At 41.4% G+C, this 25,227-nt stretch overlaps 1 protein-coding gene across 8 annotated transcripts in view; it reads left to right on the plus strand.

Annotated features, from left to right (window-relative positions):
• The window catches only part of slco4a1 (solute carrier organic anion transporter family, member 4A1), a 210,557-nt gene that overhangs the window by 167,980 nt on the left and 17,350 nt on the right, over positions 1-25,227 (plus strand). For all 8 annotated transcript variants that reach the window (XR_005635447.1, XM_039767844.1, XM_039767847.1 and 5 more), the window contains 5 exons: positions 5,170-5,291; positions 6,498-6,609; positions 16,343-16,497; positions 19,795-19,990; positions 22,707-22,869. Coding sequence is in view for 7 of the 8 variants with exons in the window: in XM_039767844.1 (XP_039623778.1) it covers positions 5,170-5,291; positions 6,498-6,609; positions 16,343-16,497; positions 19,795-19,990; positions 22,707-22,869 (748 nt within the window). In the remaining variant the exon portion in view is untranslated. The remainder of the gene's footprint in view (positions 1-5,169; positions 5,292-6,497; positions 6,610-16,342; positions 16,498-19,794; positions 19,991-22,706; positions 22,870-25,227) is intronic.

Here is a 25,227-nt window from a genome sequence, read left to right on the forward strand (position 1 = left end):
GCACATTCAGGATAGATGTCTGTATGCAGCCATATCAGATTTGGATCCCTTGTAAAATTAATTTGTGAAGTCAGAAACAAAAACATCAGGTTTGTGCCAAAAATTGGAACAAAGTCACTTTTTCCTGCAGTGTGAATGTAGCCAAGCAGTCTTGTTTAAACATTTTTAACTGGTAAGGCGTATTCATCTTAAAAAGCAAGAGTAAACTCCAGTTCAAAGATCTGTACAGTACCAACAAATGAATTGATTATGTTGACGGAGCAACGGATCTTTCATTTAAATAAATGTCGTACCTGAAGACAACAGTGGAAATTAAGGGGAGGTGCATCTCAAACTGACGCCAGGTAGCACAAAGAGTTTGCAGACTCTGGAACAAGTTGCAGTCCCCTCCGCAATTTTTGAACCCATGGGATAGATGAGTAAAAGGGATTAAAAAATTGCCTTTGATGAATTATCTAAATCTCACTCTGAAAAAATGAGGGAAATACAACCTTTCACTAAAATAAATTTCATAATTATTTTGAACACAACCAGACATGCTATAATTATCGGCACTCCCTACATTTAATACTTTGTACAATCTCCCTTTCCCAATAAAACAGCACTAAGTCTTTTCCTATAACTTAGATAGATAGATACTTTATTAATACCCAAGGAGAAATTCACAGCTCCAGCAGCATACTGATAAAAACAGTATTAATTAAATAGTGATAAAAATGCAGTGCAAGTTAAAAAATGCAGGTACAACAGACAATATCATTGTATAATGTTAACGTTTACCCCCCAGGGTGGAATTGAAGAGTAGCATAGTGTGGGGTCTCCTCAGTCTGTCAGTGGAGCAGGACGGTGACAGCAGTCTGTTGCTGAAGCTGCTCCTCTGTCTGGAGATGATCCTGTTCAGTGGATGCAGTGGATTCTCCATGATTGACAGGAGCCTGCTCAGCCTGCGCCTGCCACGGATGTCAAAATGTCCAGCTCTGTGCCTACAATAGAGCCTGCCTTCCTCACCAGTTTGTCCAGGCGTGAGGCGTCCTTCTTCTTTATGCTGCCTCCCCAGCACACCACTGCGTAGAAGAGGGCGCTCGCCACAACTGTCTGATAGAACATCTGCAGCATCTTATTGCAGGTGTTGAAGGACGCCAGCCTTCTAAGGAAGTATAGTCGGCTCTTTCCTCTCTTGCACAGAGCATCAGTATTGGCAGTCCAGTCCAATTTATCATCCAGCTGCATTCCCAGATATTTATAGGTCTGTACCCTCTGCACAGTCACCTCTGATGATCACGGGGTCCATGACTGGCCTGGGCCTCCTAAAATCCACCACCAGCTCCTTGGTTTTACTGGCGTTCAGTTGTAGGTGGATTGAGTCGCACCATTTAACAATCTTATAAGGTTGGAGAATATGGAGCAGGGAACCTGTGATCATTGCTCTTTACAGAGTCTCTCCAGATCATTCAGGGTCCTCTCTTGCGCTCTCTCCTTTTCAGCTCACCCCACAGGTTTTCAGTTGGCTTTAAGTCCAGAGATTGACGTAGCCACCATGGCTGATGCTTGATTTTGTGTCCCGTTTATGTGTTGATTTGGCCAAATGTTTTGGATCATTGTCCTGCTGGATGAACCATTGACAACCCTTGGCAGAAGTGGCCAGATTTAACTTTATAATCTCAAGGTATTTCATGCTGTCCATGACTCCATGTTCCCTTAACAAGGTTCCAGGGCTTTTAGAGGAAAAAAACAGCCCCATAGCATCACAGAACGTCCAGCATACTTGACACTGGGATCTGCTTCTTTTCAGTGTAGCCGTCCTTTTTTATGCCAAACCCACCTTGAGTGTTTGTTGCCAAAAAGCCTCATTTTCATTTCCTCTGACTATAGAACACAGTTCCAGTCAAAGTTCCGGGAGCGTGTAGTAAGCTACCAGCCGGAGATGTTTGTGGTCTGGCAGGCTTTCCAAATTATCTTTTGGCATGGAGGTGGTGTCTGATAGACTCTGAGATGCTATTTATTTAAATTTGTCTAACAAAGATCCTTCTACATTTTTTTTAATATATCTTACATTCATGCAAACTGTGTGTGGAGGCAAATTAACTTGGGTCCTCTTCCAGGGAAGCTGGTAACAGTTCTAGTTGGTTTGAACATTTTAATTATTACCCTGACTGTAGATAAGGGCATTTTCAGGTTTTCAGGCGTGTAGCAGTGTTTTATACTCACTCCCTGACTTATGAATGTCACAACACATGTTTACCTCATTTGAATAGTGTGTTGCCTTATCTTTCCCATGTTGATGAATGAATAAGGGAAGTTGGCCTCTGTGCCACTTCATGTTTATACCCCGGAGCCTCAGGAGGTCATGAATTACTGTTTGAAACTTCCTGTACACTCTGATCACCTTAAATAAGAAAGATACAAGGGATGTTCAAAAAGATTCCGCACTTTTATATTTTCATTGAAAATGGTGAAGACAGGAGGAGTAGTAATTGGTCATGTCTGAGAATGTCGTGTGACTAGTTCTGTCTGGCAAGCCGGCTGCCCTTGCGGTTTATTATAAGAGTGTCACCCTGTGGTGACAATGGCTGCGAAACATTTAAATTGCACCCAAAGGGGAACGGCATTCTGCTTTTTGTGGGCAGAAGGTGTGCTGGGAGCACAAATTCATCTCCGCCTGTGTGCTCAGTCAGGGGATAAAGTTCTCTCTCGTAGAGTCATCTATGAGTGGATTGAAATGTCCAAAAATGGCTGTGCTAGTGTGACAGATGCAGTGCACTCTGGGGGTCCAGCTTTAAAGGGAAGATGATTTTCATGTGATGATGATGTGAAAGCAGCAGTGCATCAGTGGCTACGTGCTCACCCAAAAACACTTTTTGCTGATGGTATTAAAAAGTTAGTACGACGCTGGGAGAACTGCATTGCAAAAGAAGGTGACCATGTAGAAAAGTGATGTCATTTGTTTTTGAAATTCTTACTAGAGTTAAGAAAGGGTGGAAACTTTTTGAACATCCCTCATTCATTTTTTCATTCATTCATTTTCCACTGCTTATCCGAGGTCTGAGGCCTACATGTCTGTCAACTCATACTCTGGGATCCCAAGGCATTCCCAGGCATTCTGGGAGATGTAATCCTCCCAGCAAGCCCTGGGTCTTTCCTGGGGTCTCCTCCCATCCGGTTGTGTCCTTAAAACCTCCACAAGAAGGGGTCTGTTTAAGACGCCTGAACCACCTCAGTTGGCTCCTCTTGCTGTGGAGGGTCAGCTGCTGTACTCTGAGCCTTTCCCAGTTGTCTGTGCTTCTCACTGTATCTCTAAGAGAGAGCCCAGCCACCCTGCAGAGAAAGGTCATTTTGGCCACCTGTACCTGTGATTTCGTTCTTTCAGTCATTTGCCCAAAGCTCATGACCATAGGTGGGATTAGGGACTTAGATTGACTGGTAAAGAGAGAGCTTTGACTTTTGGCTTAGCTCCTTCTTCACCACTATGGATCAGTTTAGTGACTGCATAATTGCACTTGCCACCCCAATCCATCCCTCAATCTCGCCATCCCATAACTCGTGAACAAGACCCCAAGGTACTTAAACTCCCCCACTGCAAGCCCTAACTGACCTCCCACTTGGAGAGGACAACCCACCTTTTTCCTACTGTAGGGAAAAAAAGGGTGAGATACAGGAGGTCCTCGGGTTACAACATAGTTCCGTTCCTACAACAGTGATGAAACCCAAATTTTGGTGTAAGTCGAAACGTACCCTAGCCTAAGTCACTTACCTATCCTAACACATTTGCAAAATCAAAATCTAGAACATACAAACAAAACTAAGCCAAAGGAAAAGGGCATAAATATATTGTACTGCACACTGTACTGTAGTAACAGAAAAAATGACAATAAATGAGTGTAAAAAAATTCCTTTCTTTATTCCTCCTGATCTCTTTACAATGTAAAGATTTAATTAAATTGTAAATTAAAGATGTAATTGTAAAATTTACAATTTTCACTTCCATCATGATGGCTTTCCTCTGCTTCGAAGCACTACCATCTGAAAACTCTGACTTTCGTTTAGGAGCCATGATTAGGGCCAAAAAGTCGCCAAACAAAGCAACCCAAATGGAACATTTCTTCCGCGCGCAACCAAACTAGTTCGCCAACTCCCTTACTCATACGATGCGTTACTGCGTATTCTTCTGCTTCTTCTTCGCCCAAGTAGTCTGTAAATATGCTAATGGCGTAAGTCGAAACACTCACGTCTCAATTTCTTTACGTTTTTATGGGGGTGAGTGTTGTAAACTCGAAACGTCATATGTGGAGACGTCGTAACCCGAGAACCCCCTGTATAGATAAAAAAAAAATACTTCAGTCATGGTTTCTTTATATTAATTTCTAGGGGTGCCAATAATCGCAACACATGCAGTTTTAGTAAAAACAACTATTTCTTGATGAACTTTATTTTTAAAGGTTATCTTAAAGGTTGGATTTTTTTCATTTCTTACTTTCTTGTATATGAAGTATAGGGAAGGTATTATAATTGTTCAAAAATTTGATTTCGAGATTTTAATTAACCTCGATGTTTTAGATCTCCCTGAGTCTGAAAATACCATTTTTGGAATTATGTCTGTCTCTGTGTGTGTGTGTGTGTGTGTGAACACGATAACTTGAGTATATTTTCCTTTAGGTCAACCAAATGTTGCATTTGTATTAGGTACAAAACATAGATTTCTATCAACTTTTCAGCTATTTCCGCTAACCAGAAGTGGTACTTTTTTATTCATGCAGCTGGAGAGTCCGATTTATTCAACTTTTATAATAATTGTGCAGTGTATTATTAATTTGATTTGATTTGTTGTTGATGGTTTTTTAATGTACATAATAATAAATATCCATCCCCATATCTGAGTATAAGAGAAAGTCTAGGGGAGACCACTTTTTTTCAGTATGAGTTTGAGTAATTCACCAAAAGGTAACTTTTTTTTAGAACTCTTTTTACTCATCTTTCCAAGGGATATTAGCAATTTTGTGTATGGTCTACAAAGAAACTTTGACAACTTTTTAAAAAGTATCTGGATGAGATATTGAGACAATATAGCTGACCAGCGGTGCATGATAGAGTGGACGCTGCTCTCTTCTTATTTGTCTTAATGCACACTCTCAGTAAAAACAATTCTCGACTCTTGCTGTTTCTTGCAAACAGGACAGAACTGACTCCAGAAGATCCTCTGTGGGTGGGTGCCTGGTGGATTGGCTTCCTGGGTGGTGCAGCAGCTTCTATGCTCGTCTCCATCCCAATCCTTGGTTACCCTCGACAGCTACCAGGTATGTGAACTTGATTTTCTTTAAGACAGGCCGACTTTGCTGCTGTAGTGTTCAGATGTTAGAAAGATTTTATTTAATGTATCTAGTCTGGTGATAGAATACAGTAGGTAGAAATGGCACCTCACAGATTCAGCATGAAGGATATGATTCCTGCCTTTAGAAGGTGTCTATATGGAGTTTGCATTGTTCTCCCCATATATGAGTGGATTTTTCTCTGGGTTCTCCAGTTTTCCTTTCACATCCACAGAGATTTGCAGGTTAGGTTAAATGGCATTGGACTGGTCGCCTCTTCAGGGGTGTTTCTTGCTGCTGGGATAGGCTGTGGACCCCACAGTCCTAGATTACATTAGTTGGTTATGAGGATAAAATGAGACCCTGTATCATTCCTCACAAACCTGAATTGTATTATGGGAGTTTGACAATGGTATGGTCTCTGACACACTAACTCTAAGTACATTCAACTGACGAATTACTCAGCAAAACTGGGGCTCCTTCATACCAACAGCAATACGCCTTCATGAGTCCTCACTGGGACTGGGTCATTCCAGTGTGTGGCCAGACCATAGTGTCTGCGTGTATCTATTTCTTTATCTCTGTATCCATTAATGCATTTATTTATTTAAACAGCTTCTGTAACAAGCCAAATTTCCCCCAGGGACAAAAATGTCCTATCTATCTATCTATCTATCTATCTATCTATCTATCTATCTATCTATCTATCTATCTATCTATCTATCTATCTTTTATCTATCTATCTATCTATCTATCTATCTATCTATCTATCTGTGTCTGTCTGTCTGTCTATCTATCTTATCACTCAGGATGTTACAAAATAAAATCAGTAGGACACCTGCTTGAATCTCCTACTCCTATTACTCATGGGGTTACAAGACAAACATCTGAGGACACCTGCTTGAACCTCTGGCAATGGGGGCTCCTTCATACCAAATGGCAATAGGCCTGCATAATTCTCACTGGGTCTGTGGCAGCCAAGTCAGAAGTTTTCTTTTCTTCATTTTTAGGCATTCTAGTGTGTGCTCAGACCATAATATGTGTGTAAATATATTCATTTATCAATTCATGCATTTACTTATTTAAAGACCTTATCTATCTATCTATCTATCTATCTATCTATCTATCTATCTATCTATCTATCTATCTTATTTTTGATCAATGACGTCGTTCTCTTTTGCTTGTTTGATTCAGGCTCCCAGCGTTATGTTGCAATGAGAGTGTCAGAAGCTCATCAGATGAAGGATGGAAGCCATCACGAGGCATTGGATCCTCAGTTTGGGAAAACTATCAAAGACTTGCCAAGGTATCATTTGTCATTTCAGAGTTCATTGGATTTTTAACAAAACGGCTTTTATAAAGAAGTGTCCACCCTGATGTGATACAACATGATGCCATTATGAAAACAGTATGTCGGCACAGTTTTTTTATGTTGGGTGTTGTGCTAATAATTACAAGGCAGTGCCTCTTTATTATTTACAGTGCCCTTCACCAATATTGGTACCATTGGTAAATAATCACAAAATGGGCTGTGCATCAAATGGATTTACATTTATCCTCTTGATCTTCAATGCAAAAAAATTTACAAAAATCATATTTTTAATTGAACTAAAGTAATTGAAAGGAAAAAATATATTACTATAAAGGATGTCTTTCAATTACTTTAATTCAATTAACGATTAGATTTTTGTTAGTTTGCATATTATATATTTATCTACACTTTACCACCTGGTAAACCTCCTTGGAGTTTGGTTTGCAGCCCACTGTTGTGATTTGAGTTCACAGCCACTCTTAGCGTTTGGTTACATGAGATGGCCGGCAGCAGTTGTTCTCTGTGGTGGCTTTGCTTACGACTGCTGCCATCACCTGGACTTCATGCAAGTGTCACAAATTTCTGTTTGGCCATCAGAAATATTATCATATTCACGATCAGCAGATTTGAAATAGCCTAAAACGACACTTCACATACCTAAATTACGCCAAAAAGGCAGGCTCTAAAGATGGCTGCAGTTGAGGCTTAGCAGATCATTGCCAGAGACAAGACCCTCAGCACCTGCTGATGTCTATGAATTTCAGACTTCAAGCAATCATTGCAAGTAAGAGATATGCGACAAAGTTCTAAATATGACAATGGCTTTAATAAACCTGCCATTGCTGTGTCCAAACATTATGGTGCCATAAAATGGGTAGAACCATGCAGAAAAAGTGTTGTGTGACCAAAATGTCTGCAAATCCCTTTAAATGAAAGTCTGCAATGCGCACTTCAATCATGTTGTCTTAATGGTTTGATTTGTAATGTTAAACTGTGGAGCAGAGAAGGAAATCAAGGAAAAATGTGAGTTTGTGCCCAACATTATGGATGGAGGGCATTGTCTCAGATTAATTACGTACATTTTAATAAGGCTCCTTTACCTCCTTGTCATTACTCCATATTTTATAATCAAACTCTTTTCATTATCTTTTTCCAAGCCATGCTGCTTGAGATAATGTAAGAAGGTAACACACATGACAGGTAGCGAGTGCTGTGAGGATGACTGAGACTGCGATTCCAGCCTCACCCCAGATACCCAGCCCCGCACGCACCATTCCATAGACCAGGGATTCCCAAACTCGTTCCTTGGGACCCCCTGTGCCTGCAGGGTTTTTGTTCCAAGCAGCTTTTATTTTTTATTGGACTCCTAGGCTAATGAAGTAAACTGTTATTTTCCATATTCTCTGTTTTGGGAACAATTTACAAATTAGAAAACTAAGTTTGGTTAAATATATATATATATAATTGGGGGCTTTGCCCCCTTGCTCACTTCGCTCACCAACCCTCGGGCCTGTGGTACGCGCTAACCTCTTTGTGGTTCTGCCGCTCACGTATGGGGATGCGGATGTACAATTTAAACAGATTTTTATTTTCATGGGAATTGTTGCATATGCATAATAGAACTATTTTACATTACAGCAAGTAATTAACCGTAGTAAAAAACAGTAAAACGTAATCATTTGAAAGTAAATTATGTTTCATGTTGCATTAGAATTATTCATTGCGTAATATGATTTTGGTCTGCTTGGCTTTGAAATTAACACGCAAATACTTTTTAAACAGTTTAAACTTTTTAGAATAAAATTTTTGTCAATATCGCATTGAATTTTGATTTTGTGTTTGGACTTTCATTGCGACAATCCAAAGTATAACTTCCCGTAAGTGAATTTTGTTTCTTTCTCTCTATTAAATGAAATGACCTTTTCAAATGTTTGGCTCTGAGATTTGTTAATTGTCTTTGCAAAAGCTATTCTAATGGGAAACTCTTAACATTTTAATACGAATGGCACATCAAGATCTCCTTTGTTGTCTAATGTTATCCCCTAAAGATGTACTACATTACCTTTCTTGGATGCATCCTTCTTTCTGCAGTAATTCGTGTGTTGGAAGACTGGACGGTGTTAATGGTTGTAGATATTCTATGGGATATTGTAAGTTGATGTTTTCATGTTCCGTACGATCACCACCAACTGTTTCAGCATAGTCTATTGATACACATTTAACCAATCTGCCTTGTAACCAATCAACATTTTTGCCATTAGTTCATTTGACTTCATCATTTCTCGGTGCTAGGATTGCCCGTGTACTAATTTTTTCTGTTGAAAACCCTTCGTGATGAAATTCTTCAATAAGATTTGGACATAATACGTCCTCTTTAATTATTTGATTGTGAACTTAAAGTGAGGAAAACGTTATAATTTATAACAGCTGAGAGAGCAGAAGTAGTCACACGAATGAGAGGTGAGAGGACCGTTTGCATGGGTAAATATGGTTGAAAGGAGGGCGTGACTTAAAAAAATCTCATGGCCAAAGTCTCATCTTAAAGGACTTGAAAAAATCTCTTGAAAAAAGTCTCGTCTCGTCTCGTTGCAGGATGTTTTTATATAATATCTCTCTGTTATAAAAAAAAATCCTGGTAAGGAGAAGCAGAGCGACAAGACGTGATCTTCTCAGAAGTTCTTGGAAGACACTTAAAAGACCCGCGAGACACAAACAATATCAAATAAAAGCACGGCCAGCAAAACACTCAGTCGTGTAAAGGCACGTAGCACACGCAGACCCTGTGCTCTCAGCAGATATAAAGCGTATAAGGACAATACGTTCTAGATGAAACGTCAACGAAAGAAGAAGAAATAGCAATGTGGAGAAAAGAGACCCAAAAGCATTGGAGAGAAAAAAAGCAGATAAGAGATTTTGAAAGCAGTGGAATTGGAAAGGCTCAAACAATGGCACGATACACATGCAGTGAAAGGTAAAGAATATGAAAGTAGTAAAATTCAAAAGTATTGTAGCGTTCCAGCCAGGTTGAGGCTTTTTTTGTTTTAAGTGACTGTTAGGTCTGATTGAGGGAGGGCGGAGTACGGCATGGAAGACTGATAGCAGCGCAACAGCAGCAGAAAGACATCAGATGATCCGACTTCACCTCCTTAGCATGCATTCAGCCGCAAACCTTGACAAGAGCCGCATTATACGTCCTGAGAAAGAGATTTAACCACGCCCGGGGCCGTAAATAAAGGACAAGTATTGTTTTTACAATGTCATGTGAGACAAGGCAGTGAGCCATCATTTAAGACAAGTCCATGGACATCTAACCTAGCAGTTGTTGGATTGCTGTTGGCAGACACGCTTCATGTGCTCCCAGCTCTTAAAAAAATGACAAGAGACAAGCAAAACATGCAGCTCGCCAGCAGCAAAAATCCTGCAGATGATCCAACCGCTTCTCCTTAGCATGTGTTCAGCCACCCTAACCTCCCCGCCCCTTTACAACACGAGTGGTGGAGACATGAAGTGGCAAAAGGACAGCTGCTGTACAGGCTTTGAAATGATCGAGCAGCGAGACAAGCAGAACAGGCAGCTCGCCAGCAGCAGAAAGACAGCAGATGATCCAACGGCATCTCCTTAGCGTGCGTTCAGCCAACCCTTCACAACGCGAGCAGCGTTATATGTCCTGTGAGAAAGAGAAGTAACCATGCCCCAGGGCCTGAAATAAAGGACAAGTATTGTTTTTACAATATCACGCGAGACAAGGCAGTGAGCCATCATTTAAAACAAGTCCACGGATATCTAACCTAGCACTTGTTGGATTGCTGTTGGCAGACACGCTTCATGTACTCCCAGCTCTTAAAACAATGACATGCAACAAGCAAAACACGCAGCTCGCCAGCAGCAAAAAACCTGCAAATGATCAGACTGCTTCTCCTTAGCGTGCATTCAGCCAACTTAACCCTTGCTCCCCCCTCCACTCCCTTCACAACGCGCGCAACAGAGATTCGAAGAGGCAAAAAGACAGCTGCTGTACAGGCTTTGAGATGATCGAGCAGCGAGACAAGCAGAACAGGCAGCTCGCCAGTAGCAGAAAGACAGCAGATGATCCAACGGCATCTCCTTAGCGTGCATTCAGCCGCACGCCCTTCACAATGCGAGCAGAGTTATACGTCCTATGAGAAAGAGATGTAACCACACCTGGGGCCGGAAATAAAGTATTGTTTTTACAAAAGTTTTAAAATAAAAGTGGAAATAATGCATATTTAACAATTCCCATGAAACTAACAATCTCTTTAAATTGTATATCCAGTAAACCAAACCTGGGGGTGGGCGAGCAAAGCCCCCTAGTATATATATATTAAAATGTACTAAGACTGTTGTGGTAATATCTATGGAAATGATGGGCTTTAATCGCAAGTGTTTCAAAATCGTCTCAGACTCGGAATTTGTAACTGTGATAATGATAAAATGAAAACGGGTATTAACAAATCTTCACATACCCAGCTTTTCATAAAGTAGTTATCTGTAATTTGGGGGAAGCCTGTGTGTATTCTTTTTTATTACTCAGTTTCAAAAACAGCGTAGACTTTATTATAAGATGACGACAGACCAATACAATTTAAAAAACAGTCCAAACGCAAGTCTGTTCGCTTTATATAACAATCACATGCTGTACTTGTTGACTTTCTCAGAAAGAAGAACTACTTCTCTTATTGGCAGTGTTCATGCTGTTTTTTATTGCCTAACTCTTATTTTATATAGCACCAGTCCTGTAAATGAGGCTTATCACGATTATTATGGAATTTTGCCTCTGGCTGGAGCAAACACTTTTTCAGCTCCGTCCGAGGGGGAAAAAAAAAAGCAACACCTTTTAATTTTGGGTATGAATTCCAGATGGCTGCTTTCTGGTCCTAAGGAAGAAAAAAAAAAGACAAAGCCAAACATTTCAAAGTTCGGGGCAGAGAAAGGAAATCTCCAGTAAGTGACCTGACATGACTTCTGCTGCAATGGACGGTTTTCCTCTTTTTATTGGGGCTTTTCCCAGGAAGTGGAGGTTGCCAGGTTCTGGCCTGGAGTCTGGTGTGACACCTGGGATAAGACTGTCACTAAGTGTGCCAATCCTTGTTATGAGAGACTCAGAGGAGTGGATGGTGGAATCCCCAGAGCATGATGAAGAAACGCTTTATATCCCGTTCTTATTTTGTTAATTTGGAGCTTGGATTGACAGAGAGGTGAGATTATTAACAATCCACTGGAAAAGCAGAAGTGAACTTGGAGGATGCAGGGTTTAGCTGTCAATCAGGGGTACAGCGTGCCCAAGGATGACCTTGAAGGCCAGTGGATGGCCTCCATCCTTTGATACTATAACACTACAGGGTATAAAGAGCCTAGGTAAGATAGAGGCGCAGTCCTGGAAGATGTGAGGAGAGTCGCATCTCGGGGAGTAACAAAAGCAGTTGTCACGAGAGGTGGATTTAGTGCCAGCTGTTCCAACTCTTTGCTGGCTCAAGTAGGCACATTAGGTGCCTGCCATCTTTAGAAGCTTACTGTTCCTGCCCATTTGCAATAACAAATTAACAATCTGCTGGAATAAATGCTAAACAACATCACAGGAGACCTGGATCAAGTGCCAAAATGCACTCAGACCAGGCCTGTTGACACCTCCTTCGTGCTTCATTTCTCTGAACATTTCCAAAATTTAATCACCCTCAAAATACTCTCCCTGAGACACAATACACTTGCCCCAATTCTTTTTCTACTATTGAAAACTGTTCTGAAACTCTTGCAAAGTAATGGCCTTCAGTGCCTCCGTTGTTTGCTTCTTGACCTCCTCTACATGCTGAAAACACTTTCGTTTAAGGTCCCTCTTCATTCTTGGAAATAAGAAAAAAATCTCAGGTTGCAAGGTTCGGGGAGTGGTGGGGGGCACCATTGTCATCCCGTTTTTCATGAGAAACTGCTGCACACTCAATGCTGTGTGTCCTGATGCAGAAGACCACTCGCCTGATCGCCACAATTTGGGTTGATTTCTCTGCACTGCATCACACAATCGTTCAAGCGCCTTAAGGTAAAAACCCTTGTGTGGCTCAAAGGTTCTTCTTTGAAAGCCTCTCGAAGCATTGTGACAGCTTCTGCTGTTGTTTTCCCCAAAAGGAAACAGAACTTGATGCTAACATGTTATTCTTTTAAGTCTGCAATCACAAAATCGACGTTGATGGTAACAGCGGCTCAAGAAAAAAATTACACTGACCTTACGGACCTTTTCCCCAAGGATGCCGCTTGGTCAAATGATACGGAGGGCTGTCTAGCAGTCTAGTACACACACCTACTGGGGCAAACGTTGGGATTGCTTATCCTTAGTGTGCTTTCAGCCAACCTAATCCTCTCTCCCCCTTCCACCCCCTTCCCCTTCACAACGCAAGTGACAGCCTCCAGAAAAAAAAAATTCTCGTTATTTTTGGGCAAGTAAATAGTATATTCCTTTTGGTCCGAATCGCAATCTGATTATTTGGGTGGTTACCTACCAGGTAACACTTGTGGTTCATTGGCCAGTCAGCAATCATCCGCCACATCGTCTCAGTTGCAAGAAGCAGATCATAGGTATGTATACAATAATAAAAATAATAATACAATGGTAATAATAGAGATTTGAAAACCCTTCGTGATGAAATTCTTCAATAAGATTTGGACATAATACGTCTTCTTTAATTATTTTATTGTGAACTTAAAGTGAGGAAAACGTTATAATTTATAACAGCTGAGAGAGCAGAAGTAGTCACACGAATGAGAGGTGAGAGGACCGTTTGCATAGGTAAATATGGTTGAAAGGAGGGCGTGACTTAAAAAAATCTCATGGCCAAAGTCTCATCTTAAAGGACTTGAAAAAATCTCTTGAAAAAAGTCTCGTCTCGTTGCAGGATTTTTTTATATAATATCTCTCTATTATAAAAAAAAATCCTGGTAAGGAAAAGCAGGGCAACAAGACGTGATCTTCTCAGAAGTTCTTGGAAGACACTTAAAAGACCCGCGAGACGCAAACAATATCAAATAAAAGCACGGCCAGCAAAACACTCAGTCGTGTGCTCTCAGCAGATATAAAGCGTATAAGGACAATACATTCTAGATGAAACGTCAACGAAAGAAGAAGAAATAGCAATGCGGAGAAAAGCATTGGAGAGAAAAAAAGCAGATAAGAGATTTTGAAAGCAGTGGAATTGGAAAGGCTCAAACACTGGCACGATACACATGCAGTGAAAGGTAAAGAATATGAAAGTAGTAAAATTCAAAAGTATTGTAGCGTCCCAGCCAGGTTGAAGCTTTTTTTGTTTTAAGTGACTGTTAGGGTCTGATTGAGGGAGGGCGGAGTACGGCATGGAAGACTGATAGCAGCGCAACAGCAGCAGAAAGACATCAGATGATCCGACTTCACCTCCTTAGCATGCATTCAGCCGCAAACCTTGACGAGAGCCGCATTATACGTCCTGAGAAAGAGATTTAACCACGCCCGGGGCCGTAAATAAAGGACAAGTATTGTTTTTACAATGTCATGCGAGACAAGGCAGTGAGCCATCATTTAAAACAAGTCCACGGACATCTAACCTAGCAGTTGTTGGATTGCTGTTGGCAGACACGCTTCATGTGCTCCCAGCTCTTAAAACAATGACAAGAGACAAGCAAAACATGCAGCACACCAGCAGCAATGATATAATGATATATATTGATCTTGGGAATACAACAAAATTCGAATCTGGTAACTGCCACACAGTCTACCAAGGCTCATGTGATCGTTCTCGTCTTGGTCATGTCAGCCATCCCATTCAGTTATCCACTAAGTGTGAGTGTAGCGCAGCGTTGCCAGACGTATTATTTTAGAAAAATAAAATTTTATTTTACAGGTTACAGTACATCCCCAATATTCGCAGGGGTTACGTTCCTAGAGCACCCACGAATTGTGAAAATCCACAAATTTTGAATGTGGTTAAAAAAATGCCTATTTTCATAGCTTTAACCCTAAATATGCCCCCAAAACACTTTCATTTAATTTCAAACTCAGCTTAATACATTACCTAAAAATAAAGAATGTAAAGGTAAAACTGAAAACTACCACATACTTGGGGGTTAATGCATCCCTGGACTCCAAATCCTTTTTTTGCTACACTTTGAGTAAACATCACAATTAAAGAAAAAGTGAGATTTTAATGGAATACATTTTTTTAATGCAAAGAGCATCACAATTACTGCAACACTGATCATTTTACCTACTGCTAATGAACTGTAAAAACTATTTAAAAACCTACTGGAACAATATGTACAAAGTGCAACTGACGCCATGGATGTAAATCACTGAGCCAACTGCGCTTAAACTGGCTGCATGCAAGCAGACAGAGGGAAGCACAGATGCTTGCAGGCTAGTCTTAGAGCAGACTGAACTTTATTCAACTCATGCAGTTAGTTATCGATTAAACAATAGACAAACATCATCGGGGAGCACACACAAAACAGGAACACAGAATGTCTGGGGGAGGAGAGAGAAACAAAGCAAACAGCCAAAAAGGACACGTGCTGCTCAGGCTTTTAAGTAAGCGTAGTGTAGCAAGAGAGAAGCCGGTGATTTATTTGTTTTTATGGTGAAAATTCCAAGGACGCACCCAGGCTTGAGAGACAAAAAACAAAGCAAACCGGTAATCAAACAGCAAATAAAGAATGCAATGAAAACAAATGAAATAAGAAAACAACGATACCACTCCTGTTCCCCTTACGGCGATTACACATTAAATACAACAAAGCACAAACAAAACACACACAGTAAATTATGAAAAACAGCAACTGATGAAATGTAATGATGAAAATAGATAGTCCAGAGTTCTGTACGTTGAATGGGAATGTACAGATAGTCCTACTGGTAGTTCCTGAAATGGTGAAGACAGGTGGACGGGTTCAGTCCTCATGTACACAGGCAGACAATCCAGACGCACAAAACGATCCAGGACAAAATGAATAAGTACAAGTAACCCAACAGAAGGCAGACAGACAAGAACTTTGAACACCGATTACATAAAACACCTCCTTTCCTTTTGGTCGCCGGCCTCCTTTTTAAAAAGACGCGCTGACATCCTTTGACCAGCACCCTCGGCAGAAGACCAATCAGAGCCACTTCAGGGACCCCTGGGAGTTGCAGTTTCAAATGCTATTGGCTACTTTCACCATCCCAAGTCGCAGTTTTCTCTACAGCCTGCTTTCTGTTCTGGCGATCTGTTTACAGTACAGTATTGCCACGAAAAAAGCCATAAAAATTGTGGTTTCCACTAACAATTATTAGTTAGGTTCTAAGGAAAAATCTGTGAATGACTAAGGCTGCGAACTCTGAACCGCGACTTCGCGGGGGTCTTCTGTATTATTGTTTATATTTTGAATTAGAAATATATGGGGCACTAAAATCTTTTAAGTGATTAGGGTCTCTGTAGGTCTTCTTCCGGCATCTAAATGTGGCAGGAGGACCATGGAGGGAAAATGCAGTCTATACACAGAAGGTAAATGGGACACAAATCAAACCACAGTTCCATCGATTTGCAAGATGATAGCACTAACTGCACACTTACCTAAACAATTCTGATTGGTCGATATTGTTCCAGTCTCTGGCATTCCGAAGTCAATTAGCAAAGCTAATGAAAAAAAAAAACTGGTTTGAATAACAATGGAAGAGACGGTTTCGAGTGAATCTGTCTCTGGTTTCTCTCAACAGGTCTGTGCTGCTGCTACTAAAAAACCCCACGTTCATCTTCCTGTGCTTCGCTGGAGCGACAGAAGCCACACTAATTGCTGGAATGTCGACATTTGGTCCCAAATTTCTGGAATCCCAGTTTAACCTAAGTGCCTCTGAAGCTGCTACAATGTTCGGTAAGGATCTTCACAACATCATTCAGGTGTCAGTGGGCTGACTGGGGTGTAGGGTGGTACCACGGCTAACATTGCCAACATCCAGATGTCAAGTGCCAGGTATGTTTCGACTCACTTACAGTTTATAACGTATGATTTCCCAATTACAAAATGTGAAACTCATTTCTTATTTTTTGAAATTTGGAAGGGTTTTGTTTATGGCGGAAAACAAGGAATTGTACTGGTTTGAAAACTGGACCGGTCTGACAACACTGTGGCGCTGCACAAGAAGGGTCAGAGCAGACTGAAGAACCCCCTGAGGAGGCACAGATGGCCATCCATAGTAGCCATCGTGTTGTTTTATGCTATGATGCCCTGTGGAAGCAACTTGGGTAAAAAAAGATGGACACTGCCTGAATAAACTGATCAGGAAAACCTGCTCCATCACATAGATAATGACGGCTGCCAGTGGCGTTTCCTATAAAAAACAAGATCCCATGTTCAAATAAACCAGAATCTACGCAGAAAACCCCAGATAGCAAAAACCTCATGTGGACTCTAGAGGGCACTGTCGCTCCTCAAACGCAACACAAAAAGACACAGGGCACAAAGCAGCTTATTTATTTTTAGGAAAACTCCTCCCAAAGTGCTCCCTGCCACCTCTGGCACAGGTAAATAATTGGCACCACGCACAATTCTTCTTTCTCTTCTCTTTCTCCTCCACTCTGCCCAGCAAGCTTTGTTCACCTACCACCCTACTCTGGCTCATTTCTCTGACGTCAGTCCCATCCTCTTAAATTGGCCAACCCAGAAGTGCTTCCGGTGTCAGGTGGAAATGTGATGGCATATGTCTCTACCACAGCACCCCCTGGCTGCACCCATGATACCCAACAGGGCTGCAATATCAAACTCCATGAATCTGGGGCACCGCTGTAAATCAGGGGAGCTGCCCCCTCCTATCCTTCCATCTTTTGTGTTGGGCTGAAATATTGTCCCAGCCAGTTAAATTGTATGTATTAAGTTTAAAGATACGACATGAATGACACGTAATTTCACAACTATAAAGAAAACTGTTTTTATACTTGCCAAACTCTGACTGTGTGAACGTTTATGGTGAGTAACAGAAAAATAATAAAATGTAGGAAAAACTAAAAGTTAATTGCTGAAAAATAAAAATATTGTCAACCACATTTTCTGAATATAATTTCAGAGCTGGGCAGCACGATGGCGCAGTGGCAGCGCTGCTGCCTTGCAGTTAGGAGACCCGGGTTCGCTTCCCGGGTCCTCCCTGCATGGAGTTTGCATGTTCTCCTGGGTCTCCTGTTACTTCCCACAGTCCAAAGACATGCAGGTTAGGTGCTTTGGCGATCCTAAATTGTTCCTACTGTGTGGTGGGTGTGAGTGATGTGCCCTGCGGTGGGCTGGTGCCCTGCCCAGGATTTGTTTCCTGCCTTGCGCCCTGTGTTGGCTGGGATTGGCTCCAGCAGGCCCCCCCCGTGTCCCTCTAGTTAGGATATAGCGGGATGGATAATGGATGGATGGATCGCCAGAGTTGCGACAACATTGCAATTTAAAGTGCAGCAGTTTAGAAAAAGTCAGAGAAAGACATGAGTGTGACATGCACATTGATTAAATAATTAAAGATTAAAAAAAAAACATTGTCGGCCATGATGCTTCAAGTGACAAGGTACATGCTTCGGAGTTTAGAAAGTTTATTTCTTTGGTGTATATCACCATGAGCATGCTGTGGTAAAAAGCTCTATAATAAAGCGGCTGTATACGTTCTCACACCTCATTAGTCTGGACCAGTTGTTTTTTTTTTTAACTTTCCTTTCCTTTTGGTCACCGGCCCCCTTTTTAAAAGACGCGCTGACATCCTTTGACCAGCACCCTCAGAAGAAGACCAATCAGAACCACTGCAGGGACTCCTGGGAGTTGCAGTTTCAAATTCTATTGGCTACTTTCACCATCCCAAGTTGCGGTTTTCTCTACGGTTGCTTCCTGTTCTATTTACAGTACAGCATTGCCACGAAAAAAGCCATAAAAATTGCGGTTTCCGCCAACAATTATTAGTTAGGTTCTAAGGAAAAATCCGCGAATGACTGAGGCCGCGAACTCTGAACCGCGACTTTGCGGGGGTCTACTGTATTATTGTTTATATTTTGAATTAGAAATATATGGGGCACCAAAATCTTTTAAGTGCTTAGGGTCTCTGTAGGTCTTCTTCCGGCACCTAAATGTGGCAGGAGGACCATGGAGGGAAAATGCAGGCTGTACACAGAAGGTGAATGGGACACAAATCAAACCACAGTTCCATCGATTTGCAAGATGATAACACTAACTGCACATTCACCTAAACAATTCTGATTGATTCTGACAGTTTGTTTTTTTTTAACTTTTTTAAAGTTGTGTTCACTCAGGCAGATGTGAACATGCCATTCAGACTCGGGTGCGGAACAGAACAACTGTTCCAAGACTCTTTGGAAAGGGTGATCTCGGTGTGGTACCAAGCAAAATCTGGAGTGGTTTGCATGATGTGTGCCAAGTAGACCCTGAAGCGGTTTGCATTAGGCCTGAATGTGATCCGGCATGGGACTGATTTACTGTAACTTCATGAAATGCCGTGCAATATGCGTCCTGTGGTAGTCATGCTGATTGTCTGCTATCGGTAATGGAGAATCTCATTCATAGCATAACGAGTCATGGATTATTAATATGAAGCATTGAAAATAAAGTCTTAATAAAAAAAGTAAAATAAATATACACAAAGTTCAGCATGATTGGATAAGTGAATGGGACGGCCGACATGACCAAGACAATAATGATCGCATGAGCCCCAGTGCACCACGTGCCAGTTACCAGATTTGAATTTTGGTGTATTCTAATGATTATAATATATCATTAACCTCTATTATTGCTATTTTATTATTGTCATTTCACCCTACTTTCTCCTGTATTTTATTATTATTATTGTATATTTACAGTATGTATGTGATTTTTTCATTTAACATGGGAGCTCCTTCTTGTGGAACCCGGTTCAGTTGCATCATTTGCAGGTTTCCACCATACCATCCACAGTAAATCCAGCAATGGAAAATTTCTGTGGACTCCCCACTCCCCTTGATGCCCTAAGCACCTGCTTATTTTGCTTAATGGTTAATTGAGCCCAGCTTCTAATGCTGAGAGTGTCCAAAGGGTGGTCATCTTGTTATCAGGTTTAGGATTTAATACCAATTAAAGCAAATATTTAAAAATGTTTCAGAAAAGTTCAGCCTCCAAACTTTGATCTTTCCTTTTTGCTTTTTTTTGCCCATTTAGGTTACCTTCTTGTCCCTGCAGGAGGAGGATGTACGTTTCTGGGAGGATACATAGTGAAAAAATTAAAACTGCGGTGTGGAGGAATAATTAAATTCTGCCTTTTCTGTGTGATCGTCAGCCTGATCGCGATCTTCATATTTATGATTCACTGTCCCAATGTGCCGGCTGCTGGAGTCACAGCTTCTTACTTTGACAGGTAAAACGGAGGCACCTCCATTGATGTTAAATCTATGTTAAATCAGCCCTTCATTAAAGGGTTAAATTAATAAAATACGTACTTCAAGCTTTAAGGTTCTTCTTAAATCCAAATAAAGACACACCTCTTTGGATTTTTCAGTTTTGTTTTGTTTCCATCCATATACGTTCTGCTTCTTTCATTATGCTTACATTTTATGCTTGGCTTTACAAGTTTAGAGAGTAATCTCAAGTTTAACTCTGGATGTGATGTTGCACTTCATTTAACAAACTACTCCACACAAGTGTTGTACTGAAAGTAATGAGGATATTGATGGCTGTTAGGAGTTAATGAACATATGACTGCTATTGGCTGGCACCCTGTCCAAGGTTTGTTCCATCCTTGCTCCCTACGCTAGCTGGGATAGGCTCCAGCGACCCCTCCGCGACTCCGGCCTGATTAGAAAATGACATGACATGAACATATGAGTCGGACATTACCACATCTCAGTGAAATCTTAAAGTCGTCGTTTTACTTCCTACTGAAATGTCAGTTGCAGTCGATACATTTATGCCACTGTTCTAGATGTTTCACGTCCACTGCGTCCACTGTTACAGAAAGTGGGCCACAATGATACCAATTAAACACAAGTTCAAAGGTTTACTAAATTGTACCAGTCCTGTACCTGAAGTGGGCTGGTACTCATTACATTTTGCTGTTTGGAGTATCAGGAATTTTTCATGCATGCCGGCAAGTACCCAGTATGCAATACTTTTACTTGTTCTCTTTGAATATGGGCGAACTTCTTTGTACTCTAATGCAACATATATTAACCACCAGAAATTTCCTGCAATTGTATTGAGAAGGAATCGACTCCTACTAGGATGATGGCTTCCTCTCTGATCTCCTACCTAAAATCACTTGTGTCTTCTATTTCATATATTTTCAAGGGGGAACCCCCCAAAACACCTGGAGTAGCATCTGTTCTTCTCTTTTTTTCCATTTCAATCAAAGCACCAAGCACCGTATGGACTGCTATATCTTTAGCCGCAGCATCTTTAACTCCCTTTTTACCCCTTCCTATTGGTCCCCCTTTCCTCTGTGAGCCTGATCCCACTGGCAAAGTTTATCCCATGTCAAAGGGTGGAGTTGCTCTTCTATCGGCAACTGAATCAGAACTCCCATGACCCTCTTCCAGTTCTCCCTTTTATCCTGACATGCTGAGTTCTACACAGGGAAGATCCTGAGTCGAGTGGTGTCTTTAACTTACCTGGGTATTGACTGTTTTGGGAGACGTCTGATCCTCATTTATGTAAAAGAGAAAATACAGTATGAGAGATCTGGAAACTTTCTAATTCTCCCTAGGGTTCTCCGGACATTATAGCGAGATGGAATAAGCTGTGGCTGACCACCACCTTACAGCAGAGCTCCATTTCACCTGGCCACTACTGCCTGGATAGCCTCAGTTCTGTTCATTCTCTCAGTTGGGTGCATCCATTTTTTTGCTGCTGTGTGCAGAGGCGGTTGACAGTCAACCACTAAAACTTTGATTATCAAAGTCTGTGTGCTGTTGTTTATTTACAAGGGATATTAATGAGCCTTTCAAGGAAAACAGAATTTTTGGACCACCAGAAAGCACATTTATTAATGATTTTTTCAGGTGCTTATTCCAAAACATAAAGCATAAAATCCTCCTCGGCCAATTTGTCCAACTCCACATTCACAGCTTCAGTGAGCTCCTCACGAGTTTAGAAAACTTTCCCATGTTGTAGGTTCTTTGATTTTTGAAAACAACCCAAAATCACAGGGTGTACCAAGTCAGTGAAATACGGAGGGGGTCCCACCAACTGAACACCAGACTTTCGAAATGGTGGCTGTGATCACCTTGGCCAGTGTGACCTGGCGTGTTGTCATGGTGGAGGAAAGACATGGAAAGGGGCAACCTCTCCTCATTCCATGGAAACCTTTGGGCAAGTTGTCTTCTGAGTACCACTTGGCTGTCACTTCAGTGGTGCTGAGGTGACGAGAACTTTCAAAGACTCGTCTAGCTTTGACTAGGACCTTCAAGCCCTTGGGTAACCCCACTTTCGGGCATAGACCTTCTGGAAAGTTTGTAAAAAAGACTCGACAGAAGCTGTTCTTCTGTTAGAAGGTGTGGCACCCAATACTCAGAAAGCTTGGAAAAATTCACCTCCATGACTTTCTGTGAAGAAGAAACGTTTTCTTTTAAACTCACACCATGAAAATTGATGTGAACACCAGGAAAGCTTGAGGAAGACTAATGGCTTGTGACTTTCTGAACGCCCCTTTGAAGTGCTTTACTCGTGTTCTGACACTGCTAGTAAACATGCGGTCATAGAAATATACATCCTAATATAATTCATCTATATCAGCTGGTGGGAGTTTTTACTCGTAATTGAATCACTGCGCTTTATTGAAACAATATGTCCTTAACTGTGATGTCCTCACACTAAATTATGAGCTTGTATTGTACATTTCCTTTTGGGCATGAGACGACTGATGAACTCTATGCTACACTTACCATGCTGCATGTCTCAATATGGTCATTCATAATTCCTTCAGAACTTCAATGTGCTCGTTACTTCTGGTACAACCCTTGTAATAGAGTTACCAGTGAAAGGCTCTATAAACTGGTTTCAAAGCCTTTTCTCCCTAACTTCTATAAACCAGAAATGTGTTTTGTGATTTTGTCTAATTGTATCCATATTTTTAACAGCTTTAATCAAACTATAAAACTCACATCCTCCTGCAATTCAGACTGCAACTGCATCCGGGAGTTTTACAACCCTGTCTGTGGAGAAGACAAAGTCATGTACTATTCACCCTGTCATGCTGGATGCAACATCATAAACAAAACTCTGTCTGGAAATGGCAAAAAGGTAACTCTAGTGTTTCAGATGTCTCCGTCAGTGGGCTGAGTGTCAATGTGAGGAAATACAGTAGAAGAATAGCTTTAAAAAAGTTTTATTTTTTGTATTAAACCACTTTTGTAATTTTGTATGTGTTCTAATCTATGCCCCAGTGTGACTAATTGGCATACATCCCCACTGCCACTGATGGTTTTCATTTCTCCTTCTCTGAGGGGGCATACTGGGTCTTCTTGTTATTCGGCAGCAACATTTTCTCCACTAGGCAAGACTTCACTAAAATATTTATAAATAACACTGTACTCTATTTTATGTACTTCTTCTTCTTCCTCTTCCATCATTTCTAACTTCTATGTGGGGTTCATACTACAGACAGACAGACAGATTGATACTGTAGATAGAGAAGGTCTTTAAATAAGTAAATGCATTAATGGATAAATAAATATATTTACACACACATTATGGTCTGAGCACACACTAGAATGCCTAAAAATGAAGAAAAGAAAACTTCTGACTTGGTTGCTGCAGACCCAGTGAGGATTATGCAGGCCTATTGCCATTTGGTATGTAGGAGCCCCCATTGCGGTTCTTGGTGCACTTCTGAATGATTTGTTGGCTGAAAGTACTCAGTGTGATTGTGGCAAAGAGTGGATGTGCAGCAGGGTTCATAATGTCACTCAGTTTTGCTTTAATTCTCTCCTTCACTACGACCTCCAACAGTCCAGTGTGTCCTATAGAGTTACAGAAGATATGAAGGATGTCATTACCCACATTAAAGGAGCACAGTCTCCTAAGGAAGAAGAGTCTGCTCTGCCCTTTTTTCTATAGTTCTTCAGTGTTCTGAGACCAGTCCAATGTGCCACTGATGTGGACCCCCATAAATTAGTTGGAGTGCGCCACCACCACATCCACTCCCTGGATAGTGACTGGACATAGAGTTGAAAGTCAATCACCAATTTTTTCTGATGTTAAGATGCTGACAATTTTCTTTGTACCAAGAAACAAAAGTTCTCCACCTGACTCCTCTCCTCCTAACATTACACCCTGTAAGTGCAGAATTATCTGAGAATTTCTGCAAGTCACATAACCTGCTGTGATATTTACAGTCAGAGGAGTAAAAGTGACAGGCCTGTCCCTTGTGCTGCTCCAGTGTTGTTCACACAGTCCTTGAGTCTCACAGACTGTTGTCTGCCCGACCGATAGTTGATTATCGGGACCCCACAGGCTCATCCACCTGCAGATCTATGAATTTACCCCTTAACAGGGATGCCTGGAGGAATATGAAAAATATAATCCTCATAGTGCGGCCAGCTTTGTCAGAGAGAGAGAGATGAAAGGCACTATATGATAGATGGGTGGATGGATGAGAGGCATTTATGATAGATAGATAGATAGATAGATAGATAGATAGATAGATAGATAGATAGATAGATAGATAGATAGATTATTAATCCCAAGGGGAAATTCACATACTCCAGCAGCAGCATACTGATAAAAAAAAACAATATTAATTTAAAGAGTGATAAACAGGCAGGTATAACAGACAATAACTTTGTATAATGTTAACGTTTACCCATGGGTGGAATTGAAGAGTCATATAGTGTGGTGGAGGAACGATCTCCTCAGTCTGTCAGTGGAGCAGGATGGTGACAGCAGTTTGTCTCTGAAGCTGCTCCTCCTCTGTCTGGAGATGATCCTGTTCAGTGGATGCAGTGGATTCACCATGATTGACAGAAGCCTCCTCAGCGCCCGTCACTCCGCCACAGATGTCAAACTGTCCAGCTCTTTGCCTACAATAGAGCCTGCCTTCCTCACCAGTTTGTCCAGGCGTGAGGCGTCCTTCTTCTTTATGCTGCCTCCCCAGCACACAACCGTGTAGAAGTGGACGCTCACCACAACTGTCTGATAGAACATCTGCAGCATCTTATTGCAGATGTTGAAGGACACCAGCCTTCTAAGGAAGTATAGTCGGCTCTGTCCTTTCTTGCACAGGTCATCAGTATTGGCAGTCCAGTCCAATTTATCATCCAGCAGCACTCCCAGGTATTTATAGCTCTGCACCCTCTGCACAGTCACCTCTGATGATCACGGGGTCCATGAGATGCCTGGGTCTCCTAAAATCCACCACCAGCTCCTTAGTTTTGCTGGTGTTCAGATGTAGGTGGTTTGAGTCACACCATTTAACAAAGTCCTTGATTAGGTTCCTATACTCCTCCTCCTGCCCACTCCTGATGCAGCCCACGACAGCAGTGTCGTCAGCGAACTTTTGCACATGGCAGGACTCCGAGTTGTATTGGATGTCCGATGTATATAGGCTGAATAACATAGAACATTAGAACGCTCCAGACGAGAACAGGCCATTCAGCCCAA

The sequence above is a fragment of the Polypterus senegalus genome, chromosome 10 (assembly GCF_016835505.1).
Source record: "Polypterus senegalus isolate Bchr_013 chromosome 10, ASM1683550v1, whole genome shotgun sequence".
Lineage (NCBI taxonomy): Eukaryota > Metazoa > Chordata > Cladistia > Polypteriformes > Polypteridae > Polypterus > Polypterus senegalus.